This window comes from Palaemon carinicauda, chromosome 41 (genome assembly GCF_036898095.1).
Source record: "Palaemon carinicauda isolate YSFRI2023 chromosome 41, ASM3689809v2, whole genome shotgun sequence".
NCBI lineage: Eukaryota > Metazoa > Arthropoda > Malacostraca > Decapoda > Palaemonidae > Palaemon > Palaemon carinicauda.
The window spans coordinates 59,229,340-59,247,730 of record NC_090765.1 but is presented as its reverse complement, the minus strand read 5'-3'; the positions used below and the strand labels follow the sequence as shown (position 1 = coordinate 59,247,730).

The 18,391-nt window shown below is 42.0% G+C and overlaps 1 protein-coding gene across 6 annotated transcripts in view; it reads right to left on the bottom strand.

The window, feature by feature from the left end:
- Positions 1-200: 200 nt before the first annotated feature.
- Positions 201-18,391, bottom strand: part of milt (trafficking kinesin-binding protein milt) — a 393,019-nt gene continuing 374,828 nt past the window's right edge. For all 6 annotated transcript variants that reach the window (XM_068364781.1, XM_068364782.1, XM_068364783.1 and 3 more), the window contains 3 exons: positions 16,960-17,132; positions 16,232-16,497; positions 201-2,812 (listed from right to left, as the gene is read on the bottom strand). In XM_068364781.1, coding sequence (XP_068220882.1) covers positions 2,235-2,812; positions 16,232-16,497; positions 16,960-17,132 — 1,017 coding nt within the window. In that variant the 3' untranslated portion in view covers positions 201-2,234. The remainder of the gene's footprint in view (positions 2,813-16,231; positions 16,498-16,959; positions 17,133-18,391) is intronic.

Here is an 18,391-nt window from a genome sequence, read left to right as displayed (position 1 = left end):
GTATAGCTAGGAAAAATATAAATTGTATTAGTTTTCTTTTTTTTTTTTGCTTAGAGCCTTTTCTTTTCTGAGTTTGGCAAAGCTAGCAAATCTTTTAAATTTTACACTTTTGGAACTACTTCAAAGTACGGTATATCTACTATCAACTATGCATTACATGAAATTTAAGATGGAAGGAATAAAAAAATCAAAGATGACCACAATTTTTTCCACTGTATATTTCAGCATATGAAAACTATGAGGATGATATACAAAGGGAAGGCAATCCCCTACAGATGGGATAGTACAGGAAAAGGATTGTACTAATGTAATACAAAAGTTTTGCCATTAGGAAACTAAAGATACCCACTAATTTTTAGGACCTCCAGAAACAAAATCCTTTGAACTAAAATCTAAAATTGGTCAAACATTTATGAAATATAAAAATTGTCTTGTAAATTTACAAACAATAATATGAATTCTACAATGAAGTAGATGCATGTCCACCTGCACCCCTGCCTTTTTGTACATGAAAATAAACTGTATTGTGTAGCATTAAGAGAAATTTACAAAAAAAAGTCAAGTACAATATACTGTACAGGAATAATGTACAAAATAGGCTGATGTACTGGCTGACTTGAATCCCAAAATATTTAAAAACTAAAAGGTCAAAGCTTACTGCCTGTAAGTAGTATGAAAAATTGCAGGCTAATTCTATGAACTGCCCTGCAAAGCTTTGTTTAGCATCTGGCTGGCTTATAGGGTGGGATAAATCTGCTGTAAGAAGCCTGCTGGAACATTGTGCATAGGGTAACATGCTGCTGCTCTATAAAAGTTGGATTACTTACTTCAACCTTATTGGGCTACACTGCAGTTATTAAACAATGTCACTGAAATGTCCATTTCAAAATTCATTACAACCTATGCAGATAATTAAAAGTTATTTGCAGGAAAACCATAGCCGAGCTAACTGCAAATAATACTCAAACTGACAACACAATATATTTCTTGTACAAGACGACAATTTATGTGACCGTTTTATATTCTGTACATAAATGTAGAGTAGCCCAATCACATTTACCATATTGCACTCGGGGAAAACAAAAAAGCAAGGGACACTAGTGTGGTCTTCTGCCTGATCAGAGGACCATTAGTGGAATTGAAAGCATCAGACAGACACATAGGATCATATTAAAAATTACCAATTATACAGTACAAGGAAGAGAAAATATACAAATATCAACTCATAACTACACTTACATAAAGCATTAATCTTTGCTAAACAATAAATAAGGCGCCTATCTCTGAACTGTACAAAAAAATTGAGAATAGATTAAAAAAACAAGTATTTCTTTGAAGTGTGACTAGAAGACTTAGGTCTCTTTCATAGAGACCCCTTCTGCCGCTTTTACAACCAAAGTCAACATGTACTGAGACAGTTTCTTGATATTTAAAATGGTTTGTGCATTCACAGGATCCATTCCATGAGGTGTTGAAATTATAAAAAAATTCTAGTTTATAAATTTTATATTGAATGATTTATACATTTAGGATGTACATGTGACAAATGACGATGGATAGAACTGTACACACTTCTATTGCACAACCAGAATAGCTGCAGAAGGCGTCAAGGCAACAAAATCAAATAGAAACTTAATTCATTTGGCACGGATTTAACCAGCACAAAAAGCAAAATGAACAACTGTACAAAGCTGGTATTTAACTTTTTAAAATTCATCTCCATTTTAGTTTTTCATCACAAAATCAAAAGTGCTTATATAATATCAACAGACAACTTACTGCTTAAGTGAACCGCTTGAGAAATAAATATTGATAAGTATGCAGATGCAATTGATCCCTATATCCCAACTTAAATAGTTACATAGTAACTATCATAACAAAGCTTTACCCTATACTTTTCCAATTATCTAGTATACAATATATAAACACCCTGAATCACTTTCTTCAATTACATACTGTATATTCTCTCAAAGTATTTCTACCCCATATTATATACCACAGTCTATACTCAAACAAACATATGGTTCATTTACTGCATCACTAGTTGAATTATTTGATGCTCAAATGATGGTACTGACAAATAAAATGATCAACTTATTACTGATTCATCAATACTTATTTTAACAGTAAACATCATCTATCACAAAAATCTGAACCAATGTCAGCCAGCACCCAAAACGGAACTTGAAGAAAATATTTTATATACTGTTTTTATGTATAAATAAATTTGAAACCTAAAGTAATCCCCCTTTACGCCCAAAAGATGTCCAGCAAACTGTGCCAACATTTTGTTCCATCCCAGAACTTCTTGGAGGTACAGTTCCAAGAGATGTTGGTCTTGAACGTCCACCAACAGTTCCAAGATCTGCTCGTTGGCCTGGTTTGAGCTGGCTGAGACGGTTGTCAAGATGGCCCGACCCTGGATGCCCTGGAATACCCATTGGAGCCCCTGATGGAAGTGTGGGACGCCTCTCTCCTGGAGATAAAACTTTAGGTACAAACATTCCTGCAGAACTAGTTGCAGTTGTGCTTGTTGTACATGTGGCGGTAGAAGTGGAGTCCTTGGCACTGCTCATTATAAGATTAGAAAGATGGAGAAGTGGAGAAGTAGCTGGGCGAGAAGTGACGACTCCACCAACAGAGAGCACTTGACCTGATCCTACAAACCTGTCAACACCAATGGCTTGAACTTGCTCCACAAGATTTACTCTTGGACCAGATGGAGACTGAGGGGCTGAGGGGTCATTCTTATAAAAGGTACGACGAAGAAGGCTGGCACCATAGTAAAAAGTTTTTGTCAAATCCTCCAAGCCTGCAAAAATAAAAAAAAAAATAAAAATACTTTAAGGGAAATACTATGTAATTTCAGATACTTTTAAATAATCAAATCAAAGATGCAGATATTTCACTGAACTCTTTTGAGACTAATTACTCTTTTGTCCCCAGTTAATCGAATCTTAGAAATTTCATTAACAGGCCCTATAACTACGAGATTTTCATACTATACTCTTTGGTTGGCTAATTCACTCTATACTGTATTCATTTATTAGATACTGTATACATAAAAAAATAGTTTAAACCCCCAAAGGAAAAAAAACAGCTTAGTTTTCATAGAGCTGGTACTGATAAATTAGCTTTGTAAAAATTTTATAAATGGATAGACAGGCTGAAATGTAAAATTTGTCCATTATAGAACTTTACTGTATTTATATTACATATAATGCATATATTAAACTCATATTTGTTCTTTCGTACAAACCTTTCGTTCTTTAAGATGGGGAATGTCTACGGAACACGTTAGAATGAATGTTATCCTACTAAATGAGGTAGTTAATGGTGGGTGCTGATACCAATTTATAGCTAGACTGGCAGTAAACCCACACATTCTCTATGTTTCTTGCAGGGGGTGTGATTATTTGCTGTCATCCTCGAACAAATTATTGCCTCCCATTCAGTGTAGGCTTACACTTTGAGAAGGAAGAGGAAGGCCAATTTTTTATGGTGCAAAACCCTAGATGGTGACTAAGAAGCTTTTATCCTCAATGAGGTTTCTGTGCGTACATCCTTGGCTCAGTTCCCGTGGAGTATGTGGCGGGAGCAGGGAGATCTCATATCTGCATCAGCAAGTTTTCTGGCTTTGATGTTGTCTGGGATTCTTCCAGAGTATTGATCTCTGCAGTGTACTCTTCGCCCAATTGGGTTGAAAAGAAGGCTCCTGCAACTGTGGATGTCCTGAAAGGTGGCTTCCACACCTGTAAGGCATAAGAAAACCCTGGGACCGTCAATTATGCCAATAGCTTCAGCCCCCTTTTGCCTGGGTTCAGAGGCACTCTACCTCTGCCTGTGCCCTCAGCCACTGTCTTGTAATAAGAGCCAGTGAGTGTGCCTGCTGCACCACACATGACAAGTGTTGTAGTTCTTGTCAAAACAAATCATCTATGGTCTCACAGACCTCGACTTTACTGCTTGCAGACCTCGAGTTTAGGTTGGTAAGAATAAGAAGCGAGCTCGCTCCTCTTCTAATTCTTCTTCCAAGAAAAAAAGGACGTCTTATGAAATTCAGGAATGCCAGTTGTAGTCACAAGATATGGGCTCATAACGACCACCCCGCTGATGACACCAGTGGGTCAGGATTAAGGCGTCATTCATTTCTGTCAGCCATATGTTGGAAAAGAGTCTGGGTGCACTCTTTGACCTTTCCTACCTGTAAGGGGTGGACTGGTGAGCTTCATGACTAGAATACTGCAGTATCCCATGTTGAGAAGACGGTATCTCTAGAGGTAATCATTGCCGATGGCAATGTGCTGATGGTTGGGGGGCAGTTAATGAATGGATGACTGCCTGCCTGGTTCATCATCAAGTTCCAATTATACTGCAGGTAGGGGACCTGTAAGGCCAACGTCTTACCCGCCGTGTTTCCTCCCCCTGGACTCTTTTCTGTATATTGTAACTTTATTATTTATTCCAGACAGTGGATGTTTGTTTAACGATGTTGCGCTCTTTGGGAGCTTTATTTTCACGTATAATAATGTATATTTCATTAGGCTACCGCCTTGATATTTATAATTTATATTTGAATGAAAACAAATGATTTTGGCTGTTGGAAATGTTTTCCTCCCAACCTACTTATCCGTTCGCACTGTAATATTGTGACCATTGCATGTTCAGTAAATTGTCAGTCTCTCTCTGCTTGTCTTGTCCTCCTCACAACTGTGACCTTTAGAAATTAACGTTAGACGTCTTTTGGCTTTATCCCACTTAGTTTCGTGAGGCAGCAACGATGAATATATCTGACATAACCAACTCACGCCCTTGGCCGGATGCATCAACTGACCCTGACGAAACCACCCACCCCATCGTGCCAAGCAACCACCCGGCTGCGCCCAAAGTCAAGTTGCCACCTGGTTCCTGAGGGATGATGTACTCTTCAGGGTGGCCAAGCTAAATGACCCCTGCCCCAAATTGACATCGTCCTAACCTCCATCCCTAAGGAGGTATTTGACAAGAACTCCCCATGGCTCAACGCCCACTTCGGTCAGGTATCCTACGATGACCTACGAACCAAACTAATCAATATATACTCTCTCTCCCTCTCGGCAAGGGCACAGACGGTCCTTGATCTCAGCAATAGATCTATGGGCGACACCTCGCCCGTAGAAGCACGGGATGAACTGGTTGGACTTCTCAGGCCGACCCCATTGGACGACGACGAGAGATAAGCCTATCTGGCGAAATATTCCTCTGACGCCTTCCGCAGGACGTGAAAGCCCAGCTCACCTACACCGACATCCTGCTGATGAACAGCCTCCTGTCAAGGACACAGAAATTATACGAAGCCTCCAAGGCCTCCTGCCTTGGCGCATCATCCTTCTTCAGCTAGTCATCCCTCACCTTCTCAGCGGCGCTCTCTAATGACGACGACGAAATCCTCGCCCTGATGAAGAAGAAACCTCCGCTGTCGATGCAGCAGAACCATAGACCGAAACCGACGTGGTGTTTGGGAACAAAGCAATGAAGTGCAGGCCCCCTGTAATTTCCCAAAGAAATTCCGACGCCAGACACTGCCGACATCAACCATAGCCGTAATAGCTGATCACGCCAAGATCGGATCCTACATCCTCGACGCCGTATCCAACCGTAGGCTCATAGTTGATATCAGTTGTATGCAATCAACATTCCATCCCTCACAGGCCGACCTAAACCGGGCGCCTAGCAGTGATGCCCCCTCATTCATCACCGCCAACAGATCTCCCATACGGTGTTATGGGACTAGGGTGCTTAAAATCTCAATCATAGGCCAATTTTATTCTTGGCCCTTCGCCATCGCTGACGTCAGACACCCCCCCTCCTCGGCGCTGACTTCCTGCCTCACCGTGGCCTACTCGTCGACGGAAAACGCCTCATTGACACCGGGCCATACCAAACCCACCCACTATGAGGTGCTCCAGGTATCACACCAATCTCCGCCGTCGTAGCACAACCCTACGCCGCCCGTCTTCAGGAGTTCCCGACGTTTTCAAGCTGGAACTTCAACAATCGCTGGGATCCCCCCAACAAGCACGGGGTCCACCATCATATAAACACAACGGGACCTTCCACGCACGCCAAGTTCTGCCGCAGAAGCAGAGAGATGCCTAACCTGCCTTCGAAGACATGGAATGAATAGGCATATGCAAGAAGGCATCCAGCCTTTGACTGTCTCCACTCCACATGGTAAAGCAACCGGACGGGACATGAAGGCCCTGCGGTGACTACTGGCGCCTTAACCTCATCACAACGCCAGATCACTATCCTCTGCCAAATATGCAAGACCTCACCAGCACCCTTCATGGGGTAAAAATTTTGACTAAAATGGACCTTCTCAAATCATTAAATCATACTTTCAGGTTCCTGTGTTCCCAGAGGACATGCCTAAGACCGCCATCATCACTCGGTTCGGCTCCTACACCTTCTCATATTCAACCTTCGGCCTACGCAATGCAGAGGTTACGTTTCAACGACTGATGGATAGCATCCTGGGGGCCCTGCCGTTCTGCATCTGCTATGTGGACGACTTCTTAATCTTCTCCAGGACGAAAGAGGAACATTAGAGACACGTCCACGCCGTGCTGAAACGCCTTCAGGAGAACAGTTTGACCGTGCGCTTCGACAAGTGCACATTCGGTGCCGAGAGGGTGGTCTTCTTCGGACACCAAATATCCGCAGCGGGCGTTAAGCCCACATCGACCAAGGTTTAGGCCGTGAAAATCTTCCCAACCCCAACAAAGATGTGGCACCTTCAGTAGTTTTTGGGGATGGTAAACTACTACCATCTCTTCATCCTCAACATTGCTCACATCCTGACTCCCCTCAATGATGTCCTGAAGGGAAAAGCCAAGAAACTCGTCTGAGGTCCCCTGCAGCAACGCACCTTTGACAGGATGAAGGCAGCCCTCGCCGAAGCCACCACCCTGGTGTACCATGACGACAGTGCACCCCCCGGAAGTTAACCACCGACGCCACCAACGTTGCCTGCGGTGCTGTCCTCGAACAGATCGTCAACGGTTACCCGCAACCCTTGGCCTTCTTCAGCAAGAAACTCAAACCTGTGGAAACCAGATACAGCACTTTCGACAGAGAGTTCCTCTCTGTCTGCCACTTCAGATACATGCTTGAAGGGACCACCTTCATCATCGCTACAGACCACCAGCCCTTAATTCACGCTTTCACGAAGTCTTTAGACGCTTGGTCCTCTCGCCAACAACGACACCTGGCAGCCATCGCAGAATTCGGCTGCACTATCAGCTACGTACCGGGTAAGAAAAATCCCGTCGCTGACGGCCTTTCCAGGATTGAGATCAACGCGATCCACCTGGGAATTGACTGCAAACCTCGCCGTAGAACAGCAGAACGACCCAGAGGCCTAAGACTATCGTATGATAGCATCAATGCTACGGATGAAAGACATTCCCCTTGAACGGGCTGGGAAAACCATCCTCTGCGACACCAGCACGTGGCGGCCATGCCCATGGATTCCCGCCTCCTGTAGAAAGAACATCATCGACACCATCCACGGATTATCACACCCCTCGGCGGGTCGCACTACAGCCTGTCTTTTATCCGAGAAATTCATCTGGTCAGGAATCAAGAAAGATGCCCATGAGTGGGCGAGAACCTGCATTAACTGCCAGACGAGTAAGATCAACTGCCATCGGGAGTCGGCAATTTTCCCCAACCCAAGAGACAATTCGGACACATCCATGTGGACGTCGTGGGACCTCAGCTGCCTTCAGGTTCTGCAAGCCGCCTCCCAACAATCGTCGACTGCTCCACTAGATGGTTAGAAGCAACTCTGATGCCCAAAGTAACCACCCATGCCTGCACCGAAGCTCTCCTGTTGGATTGATCACCCACTTCGGTGTCCCCGACAAAATCACGAAGGACCGAGGTTTTGCTTTCCTGTCAGAGATCTGGCTCTCTCTGGCAAACCTGATGGAAACGACACTCCTAAGCATCATGGCATACAACCCTGCAGCGAACGGCATGGTCGAGAGAGCTCATTGCATACTCTAGGCAGCCCTGATGGCGAGATGTACAAACAAACTTTGGAACTCCCATGGGTCCTCCTTGGCCTTCGCACCGCTCCCTGGCCAGACGGTGAATCTCTACGGCAAGGCACTTACAGTCCCTGGCGAGTTATTCTCTGCAACTACTGACGACACCAAGCTGGATCACCTGAGAGAAATCTCCGGGAAATTCACATCATGCCTGAAAACATGTGAGGACAGGACCTGACACTTCACGCCCAAGAACCTACACGACTGCAACATCTTCATCTGGGTCGATGCTCGCCGCCAACCCCTGACTAGACCTTATTGCGATTATGAGATTGTCAGAAGAAGAGCCAAATCTTTCCTCTTGAACGTCCACGAACAAGAAGATTGGGTGACAATCGACCGATTAAAATCAGCGTACCTTGAAAACAACAGGAAGATCACCACAGGCCCTGTTAAACCCAGGATTCCACCACAGAACAAATCCTCCACCAGACGGGAGAAAACCAAGCAACGACAGGGTTAGACGATTCCTTCGAAGCAGAGCAACCTTCCCCTCCGCTCAAGCACCAGAGGGGAATCACATCGCCCGCCACGATACAGGGATTAATTGCATCAACCATCTCCGATACCCGCTGTCTGGGAGGGGGGGGGGATTACTTGTAAGGACATCGTCTTACCCCGCCATGTTTCCTCCCCCTGGACTCTTTTCTGTATACAGTATTGTAACTTTATTATTTATTCCTCACAGTGGATTTTTGTATAACAATGTTGCGCTCTTTGAGAGCTTTATTTTCATGTATCAATGTATATTTCATTACGCTACCGCCTTGGTATTTACCAATTTATATTTGAATGAAAATACAAATGATTTTGCATGTTCAGTAAATTGTCAGTCTCTCTCTGCTCGTCTTGTTGTCCTCACAGACCTTTGCCCAGTATCACTGGAAGTAGAAAACCCCAAGTCAAAGAGTTCCTTTGTAGACGTTCTTGTACTCATTCACAAGTGCAATGACTTAATAAGGAACCATGGCCCAACCTCCAAGTAGGGCTTCTGTCGTATTTTGTTCTTCTCTAGAGCTGCCATGGTCAGATCTTACTAGTTTAGCCTTAGATCAAATTGACAATCTGATCTATGAATCTGAGAACTTACTTCGAAGTCAGTCAAACTAGTTTCTACCCCTCACATTATTACTTTGCTAGAGTCTTATGCCTCCTCAATGATTCAATTTTCCCAATCAGTGTGCACACTGGTAGGGGAGTTTCCATTGGATGGACTTAGTCAGAAAACATGTCCTTTCTCAGTAGAAGCTAAGTCAGCTACCATGGAGACTTCTGCCTTGGTCAATCTAAATAAATCTCCTAGCTTGACTAATGGTTAGGCACAGTGATGTACTTCCCAAGGAAAGATGGGGGTTATCTATTCATGAGTTTTAGGAGAAGCACACTGTCTTGGGCAGCCTGATTGAAAGGCAATGTCTTTAGTACACCTGTCAGCTGGCAAACTGTTATGAAGAGGTTTGATTTGATTTCCCAATTCTCTAAACTTGGTCCAGAGATACATAAAGTATGTTGCTCCAATACATGTTAGACATGTGGCCACATTCTCCTCCCAATGAATCTCTTACAGTTGACGGATAAGTCGGCAGTTGAGTGGAGAATTTCTTTGCAGGACTCTCTGACGCATTGCACTGGCTCTTCGTGTCTGCAGCCATGCTTGCGATATTGTTTGGAGGTGAAGTAGGCTGCTCTGACCATCTCTAGACCCCAATCTGAATTTCCTGTGACCTCTTCCACTTGAAGAAATTGTGTGTATGCACAGCCCTTTCGAAGCCCTTAACCTCACCTTACCTGGCCAGCCAGTTCAGGAAGGAAAGTGTAAGTTTGGGGGGGGGGGGGGATGTTGATCTTGGTATTTTCTCCTGTTCCCCTGAGTATGGGGGATGCCTGTCATGCCATTGGGCTACCTAGCAAAAATACAAGGCTGAGACTTGGGTAGTGTCTCCGATGGATTGGGTACAGCTACCTTTTCTGGACTACCCCCACCCCAATTTTGGAGACCGATAGTTTTCATTATTCAACCTTGCCCAAAAGCATGGGTTTGCTGGCAGAGTTGAAATTGGTGTAGGAGAAAAATATGCTAGAAATTATTCGACATGGGGCGTCAGGCTTGTACTGTACAATCAAATAGTTTATAGGTCATCAAACTGCTCTTAACAACCTTGTTCAATAGACAAGCTCAAGATGGGAATGGTACCGTTTGTACAGAGTTTTATCAGAGAAAGAGGCTTTATGCTTCCAGTGTATCTGTGTACTTCCAACTACTCATTCATCAGTCCTGTAGGGAGTACCTCCACACCTCTACCTCTTCCTCAACAGTCAGACCTTGCATAGGATGCTTTACATCTGTTGATGCATCTCCACAATTATCTCAATTATGTAGCAACTACCTCACTGAGAAGGCCAGTTGTTACAGAATCAAGATAGGTTTCTCCTATTTTGTCATGGGATGTGGATTGTGATAAATTGGGAAAAGTCAAATCTCAAACCCAAGCAGAGGTTTAGTATTGGGGGGGGGGAGGGGAATGCTGATAGACACAACAGCAGCAAGAGTCTGTCTCTCAGACTATCGTAAACAGGCTGGAAGAGATAATGCAAGCGCTTTTGTAAAATACTTGTACTCCCAGCTTGCAACTGGCAGTCCTCTTAGCCATCTTTCCTCACCAGAGAACTCTTCAGTGTTCTTTGAAAGTGTTCTTTGAAATGTCACTGGTTATCCTCTATAGATTCCCCAAACAATCCTGTTCCAGTAGGTATGGATTGATCTAGCCTAGTGATTAGACTAAGAAAATCAGGTGATATGTTCCCCCATTTCAGACCATGGACAGTTTATTAAGTGTTGTTCACTCCAGGCCTCAGGATGACCTTGATTGCTTCCAGGTGACCATATGCCAAATAGTATCCCGATCTATTAGCACTTCTAGTCAAGACCCTGAGAGAATTATTCCATGTGAAATGTCCTTCTCTGTTGGTTGAACATTTGGAAAAACCACCAACCCATGAGGTCATTTGCATTCCATGGTTTACATATTGAGCAACTCCTTTGAGCTTGAGGCTTTTCACAAGGGACAGTACTGGAGATATTTGGATACCTGAAATTTTCCTCTTCAGCAGTATCCAGGGACAGTGGATCATCTCCTGTGGTGTCGTAGAAGGGATATTAGTTTGATCAGAGCATCTCTAGCACAGATCGCAAATTTTCTCATTATCCTTCACTAAGAGAAGCAACTTGAGTACTGTAAGTCTTTTGACTGATGGGTACACATCTGTCTTCGTACTGGGTGTTGTCTATACTCATGAGGAGCTTTACCCACCCTTGGATGTCACGCGCCCCTGGAGTGGGATATGATCAATATTTTTAAGACTCTTACGAACACCATATGAGCATTTGAGTCGACAGACACCGATCCAATTCTGAAGACTGTATTTTTCCTAATCTTAATATAAGCAAAGAGAGCAGGAAAGTTGCTGTGTCTCTTCTGAATCAATCCATCAATACCTGACCCCAGGTTTGAGGAGACTTCTATCCCCTCTCTAAAGGAAGCATCAGGTGGTAATTGAAAGGAGTTGATTTTATCTTGTGAGGGTTCTGCGATACTATCTGAAGAAGAATCTACATCTCAGCCCTGAGGGTTGACATTCTCCATCTTCGCAATGGCAGTCCTAAGAAAAGTGTTGAAAATCGCACACTTTCTGACTTCATAGAGCCATACCTTAACGGTGGAGAGCGTTAAGGTACCAGCTGGGACTAAAACTTGTGTAGAAGGGGGTATTTTTCACCTTGTGGTGGAAAAATGGGGGGGGGGGGGGGCGGCTGTAAGACATTACCAATCAAACTCGGCTGGATCCCAAGTCCCCTTTTTCAGTTCCTTTTTTAGATGTAGTAACCATCTCCTAACTTTCTGCTTGTAAGGAGTGGCTATACAGTATGTTGGATTTCTATTTAAATTAACTAGTTGATACCAGCCATTCGTTCTGTATGGTACCCTGACCAGCAGCTTTTGAGCAGCTACCACCAGACTGGTATACTCCTGAACGTAGTGCGCAGTGATGGTTGTCTGACATTTCCAAACACCTGCCCCTGACAGGTTCTTCCTACATCCTAGGGTATATACAGTCCATCTTGATTTGTGTGCATGTCAGGGATGGTCTAATTGTCTTGCTAAGCCATAAAGAAATGGAATTTTTGAATATCATCTTTACCCTTCCGGTACAGAGAGAGTGTTCATTCAGTCTGAAGCTTCAAATCCTCTTCAGGTAGGGCCCTCACAGGACAGAGGACCAAGTCATCCTGATTTCAGCGGGTTTTTCTTATAGGGAAGAATGAATAGCTGGATTCTGGGTCTTAAAGCAATGAACTACTACTCAAAAATAGATTTTCTGTATTTGCGAAGCTGTTCAAAGTCTGCGAATCACAAGGCAAATCTATTTGTCCTTTCAAGTTTAGGGGTTTGCTAATTTTTGAGAGAAGCGGGAGAATAGTAGAGAAAGATTTCCTGCTTAGCCATTGGTATGACTGAAAGCTTCTGCTCATCCATAAGATGGAAGAATCCGCCTCAATTAGCATTATGGCCATTGCTTATGTTCTCAGTGCACCAGTACTGACAGCAATTTACTGTTAGGCATACTATAGACCAGTTTGTGGCAACTGTAGGGCATGACTAGTTAAAGCTGGCCCCCACCTCATCCCTCCTGACATTTCCCCCCAACCAATCAAGTGATCAATCAATGTTCTTTCTGTCACTTTGCACAAAGCTCATCTCATCCCAGGTGTTAATTAATTCTTTCTTTATTTTTTCGATTTCTTTTAGAATAACCCGTATAACATTTTATCATAGGTACCGTAGCATCAAATTTAATCTTAAAATGTTTGACCCAACATTTTAATCTTATTCAAAATTTCATTTCAAATTTATTTTTTTTTCCACAGGTTTGGTGACATGGCTTTGGACAAGATCCTTAGAAATCCATGCTGAAGGGGAAGCTGCAGCGCAGGAAGACGTAATGAATGCAGCTGCAGTTAAGGACACTCTTCAACAGAAATGGAACAAAATGAGACAGGAACTCATAACCGAGTTTGTAAGGCTTAACGGGAGTGGATACACGCAATCCACCAGTGCTCGTAACCTCAAATGGTTCCCAAAGCCTTCGTTCTGCAGAAGAACTCTTAATTTTGACAGCAGGAAACTGCTGCATCATACAGTACTTGTGCATCCAAAGGCGTGTGGGATTTTTCAATATCGTGCTTGTAATTTTAAATTTTATTAAAGTTATTAAAACTTAAAAACTTTTTTAATGTTTTATTCATCTGTAAGAACAATTTCATATTACAAAAGTACATTATAGACATAGAAAAAGTATTGAAAATAGGTAGTAGAAAAGTTTGACAGTAAGTTGCCTTGAAAATAATACTGTAGAATTATTCACATTACTGAATGTATATCAAAATCTGTGATTTCCAGTTCTACAAGGATGTGGAGTGGCCGAATTTACCTCCACACGTTCAAGGCCTGGGTTAGAAAGAAGTGTCTTTTGAGTCGGATCCCTAACTAATACCTTTCTCAAGGGCTTGTATAGTGCCGGTTTGAGAGACTGAGAACTAGTGATTTGAGTTCCCTGGGAGGAACAGGACTATTCAGAGCTCTTTATGAACACAAAGAATTCCAACGAAGAGGAAAGGTTTAGGCCGTTCACTCTAATGACCTGAGGAAGGTCTAGGCCCTTCACTCTAATGACCTAACTTAAGGCCTAGTAGAAACATTTCACTACAAAGACTGAGTTTTTCTTCTGACAAAGTTATACAAATCTGCGATGTATTGCAGAGGCTCTGACTTAGGAAGTAGCCTATCGCATCTATGATACCCATTGCAGAAAATAGCACACTTCCCTTTGCATACAGTTACGTTGGATCTATGCAGGTATACAGATATCTCCTGTGCAGTGCCTCACAAATACTCTTTCCCTTGGAGGAGATGCTGGATAGTTGCCCACTGTGAAGAGTAAGGGAAGCTACAGAGTTATGGTACCTTTGCAGGTAGGGCTGATTAGCAGGGTAGGACATAGGGGCACGCTCTGTGTACCTCGATGAGGAGCATCAACATATTTGGATACCATTCGGTGTTTAGCCACTTGGGAGCAAGCCACCATTGTCATCCGAGATCTGGTGTCATCAACAGTCCTAATTAGTCGGTAAATCGGGCAAAAAGGTGGCAAGACGTAAGTATACATATTGATAAACGTAGGCTCAGTCTCTGGATTCTATGCTTACACTGGTGCTGGTCTGGAATCGGGTGGTGTTGGGTCATCAATGTTCCAGGTCTCCTCCTTTCATAGGATAGGAGATCTTGTACAAAACTCGGCAGAATCCTCCTCCTTTTATGTATTTGCATGCTAGACAGAGAATGGAAATGGTGCAAAACCCTGAAGAAGAAAAGACAGCTTGAAGTTCTTACCAATTAATGGGCAAGGTGCCTCAAAACCTCATACCCTCAAGGTCACATGTACCTTTTGAAGGTATAATGTGGTACTGAGCAGAGCACATGCGAGTCGAGTGAAAGCCTGTCCTGTCACTGGGTGTTGAGGAATATTGCCAACTATGGTTTGTGTGTTATGTAGCATCTTTATGTCCGTGGGAGTGTTAAAAAAAAGTCCAGTGAAATTGCCTGCTTTGACAGATCATGTGGGCGAGTGGAAAGGTCTTGATACATAGAGGGATGTTTGTGGGTTGGAAGATACCGATAAGGCAGCCTAGAATGTTGAGCAGAAGCAGGGAACAGGTACCCTGTGACAAGAACTTCACAATCACTTGACAAGTGGACAGGTACCCTGTGACAAGAACGTCACAATCACTTGACAAGTGGACAGGTACCCTGTGACAAGAACGTTACAATCATTTGACAAGTGGACAGGTACCCTGTGACAAGAACGTCACAAACACTTGACAAGTAGGCAAGAGGAGTGATCAAATGGTGTTCGAACATAATGTGCCTGGAGAACTGGCGTGTCAGCTGGAGACCAGTGATCAGAAAGTCTGTGATGAGACTGTCTACTAACATCATCAGAACTGGCGTGTCAGCTGGAGACCAGTGATCAGAAAGTCTGTGATGAGACTGTCTACTAACATCATCACGCTCATGTTGCTCATGCGGAGAGCTCATCAAATGAACAATCCACCACAATCCTTCTATTGGATGGCCGTTTTCCCAGGATGGAATCTTAAGGTCTCTCGGAAGAATGAAGGGGCAAGGGGCGCTTCCTTCATCCTGACTAATGGTGAGCGTGCTCAGTATGTACGAGACTGAATACTGGCAGCAAGCGCATGAACACTTGTAGCATGTAACCATTCACCTTACCGAGCTGAGTCAGTATTCAACACCGCACTGCCTCTCACGCATACATGCAAAGAGGCCAGTCAAAGTCTCATGAGTATTTAGTGATGACTACTACAGTACTACTACTTTGATGGGTTCAGCAGCAAATGAGATGTCAAAGATACAGGAATGCTGGGGATATACATCACTACCAGGCTTCAGAGTCGTCGAGGATTTCAGGGCTGGAAGCGATAATACTGCAGCAAAAGACAAAATCTCCCTAAAAGCAGGCAAAGTCTCATCAATAGTCATCACTTATACTGCCTTCTCTGCAGTGGCAGGCAAGGTCTCATCAATGGCTTTACCGACCACCCCATTAAAAGTTTTAATGTAATTTTACAGCTTCACTGAAATTGTACTCATATTAAAAGACAATTGTTTGTATTCCTGTAGGAACAAACTTGTCTATAGAACTGCGTAAATGTCAATCTGCAGAGATTCACAGAAAATAGAGTAAATTGAAATTTATATTTTTTAAAACTTGCAAAAAAAAAAAATACAGTATGGTACCTAGAATTGAGCACAATGTTTAATATATCAGGATCTGACTTAGCATTATATATGGGTGCATTAAACTTGAACACGCTTGATTTCTATATACTGTTTAGTAAAAAAAAAAAAAAAAAAAAATAAAAAAAAAAATAAAAAAAGGGCACAGACATCTGAAAACTTATTAAAAGAAGGCCAAAAACCCAATGGAAAACACTAAAATACTAAACTGTAATTAAGTGTAAACTAACCTGACCACTAAAAGAATTTACAACTTACCAGGCAGTTTGTATCCTTCATGTTCAGGTGATCCTGGTTTTGAATTAGTAGGAGTATTGGCAGGAGTAGCAGTAGGAGAATATCCACTTTGCTGATGCATCCCCCTTTCATTCAAAACCTTTGCCAGGCCAGTATTTGTAGAGAAAGTGGCAGTAGATCCACGCCTTGATGGTGGGCACGATGGAGCTCTAATGGGAGTACTTGGGGTAGTAGTAGTAGGATGTGTCGTTGGTGCAGGCAAGACACTTACTTGTGCTTGTTGGAGGCTGTTGAATAGAGATGAAAATTTTATCTATAAAAATTAAATATTTTTTTAATGATGATAAGACAAAAATGAAGAAGGTTCCTTTTTTATATGAATTTAGTTTGTCAAGAATTCTGTTTTTAAACATCTGCTTTAAAACAGGTCATTATTACAACAAAATAGTATCAAATATTCAAAGGAAAGGAGGGTTAACAAAAGAACAAGTATATTTATATCTAATTTTTGTCTTAAAGGAAAACCAATCAGTTCAATAAGAAAATTGATATGAGACTGCATAATTCTTTGAATGTTAATAAAATCTTACATCTTTTTATTAATGCCTTACTAGGTATACTTTAACAAAAGTTACATTATAGCAAGCACAAAAGTATTCACATCTATTAAGTGTTAAGCTATTACAGCATTTTATTCATGAAGATAAAGACATTATTTCTGAGTAGAGATTTAGAAATGAGGCAATTACCTGCGGGTTGAAGTGGTTTGATCATCCGGGTGGAGAATAGTAGAATTTGTGTAAGTGAAGACTCCTGATGTACACATAAATCTTTTTCCGGGGTGTTCTTCTTCAGGTTCATCTTCTTCTAGGTCTGACATTGAATAAACATCCAATTTCAGCTGTTCAATTCCAGCACCACCCTGAAAACAAATATGAAAACTATTATTAGAAATACCTTTTTTCAATTTTATGCCGGTTATTCATGAGTTTATATTTTTTTATAAACTGCTAGCCTTCTAAATCCCCATTTAGATACAAACCTAGAAAATTACAACTACAGTATTTGAAATTTTAACATTTATTTTATTGTAATTTTTTTCTTCAATTTCTCTTCCTGGAGATTGTGAAATGTACATTACTTTACTGTTCAAGCTGTACAGTACTTTATTAAGTTGTCAAGAATGTGTACATTCCTTATAAATATGTAAATACAGTATATAAAATTGTGTATGTTCACTGTATAAAACATTAGTCAATGCAGCAGGGCCTTGTGGCACATTCTAAATGTCATAGATTTGCTACTATCACCATTTGTTCCAGAGAAAAATTAAAGTTTGCTGAAATTACGAACATTGATCTCATTCCAAATCCATAAGTATCTTCACATCAATTATTATACTGCAGCCATAAATGTTTATCTTTATTCTTCATATAATACTTGTTAGTACAATTTACAAAACAGCACCTTTAATCCTGGAAGAATTAGAGCAAGCACGTGTACTACTTAACAGGACAGCTTAATCATTATGACTGTATTAAAATCATACAGTATTAAATATACTATGTATTAAATTATATCAGCATAAAAATGTTATTTTTATTAATAAAATAAATTTTTGAATATACTTACCCGATAATCATGTAGCTGTCAACTCCGTTGCCCGACAGAATTCTATGGAGGGATACGCCAGCTATCACAATACTAGAAGGGGGTGTATTTACCAGCGCCACCTGTGGCCAGGTACTCAAGTACTTCTTGTTGACACCTCCTCAATTATTCCTCGGTCCACTGGTTCTCTATGGGGAGGAAGGGAGGGTCGATTAAATCATGATTATCGGGTAAGTATATTCAAAAATTTATTTTATTAATAAAAATAACATTTTTCAATATTAAACTTACCCGATAATCATGTAGCTGATTCACACCCAGGGGGGTGGGTGAAAACCAGTGTACAAGATTAAAGGATAGCTAAGTATCCCATATTTCATATAATCAGTTATCCACAATAACAATGAAATAATAAGTACCTGGTAAGGAAGTCGACTTGAACCGTTACTCTGCCTTTAATAAGATCGTCTTCCTTACTGAGCGCAGCGTTCCTCTTGGGAGGCTGAATCAACTCAAAGGTGCTAAAGTATACAGGGCTGCAACCCATACTAAAGGACCTCATCACAACCT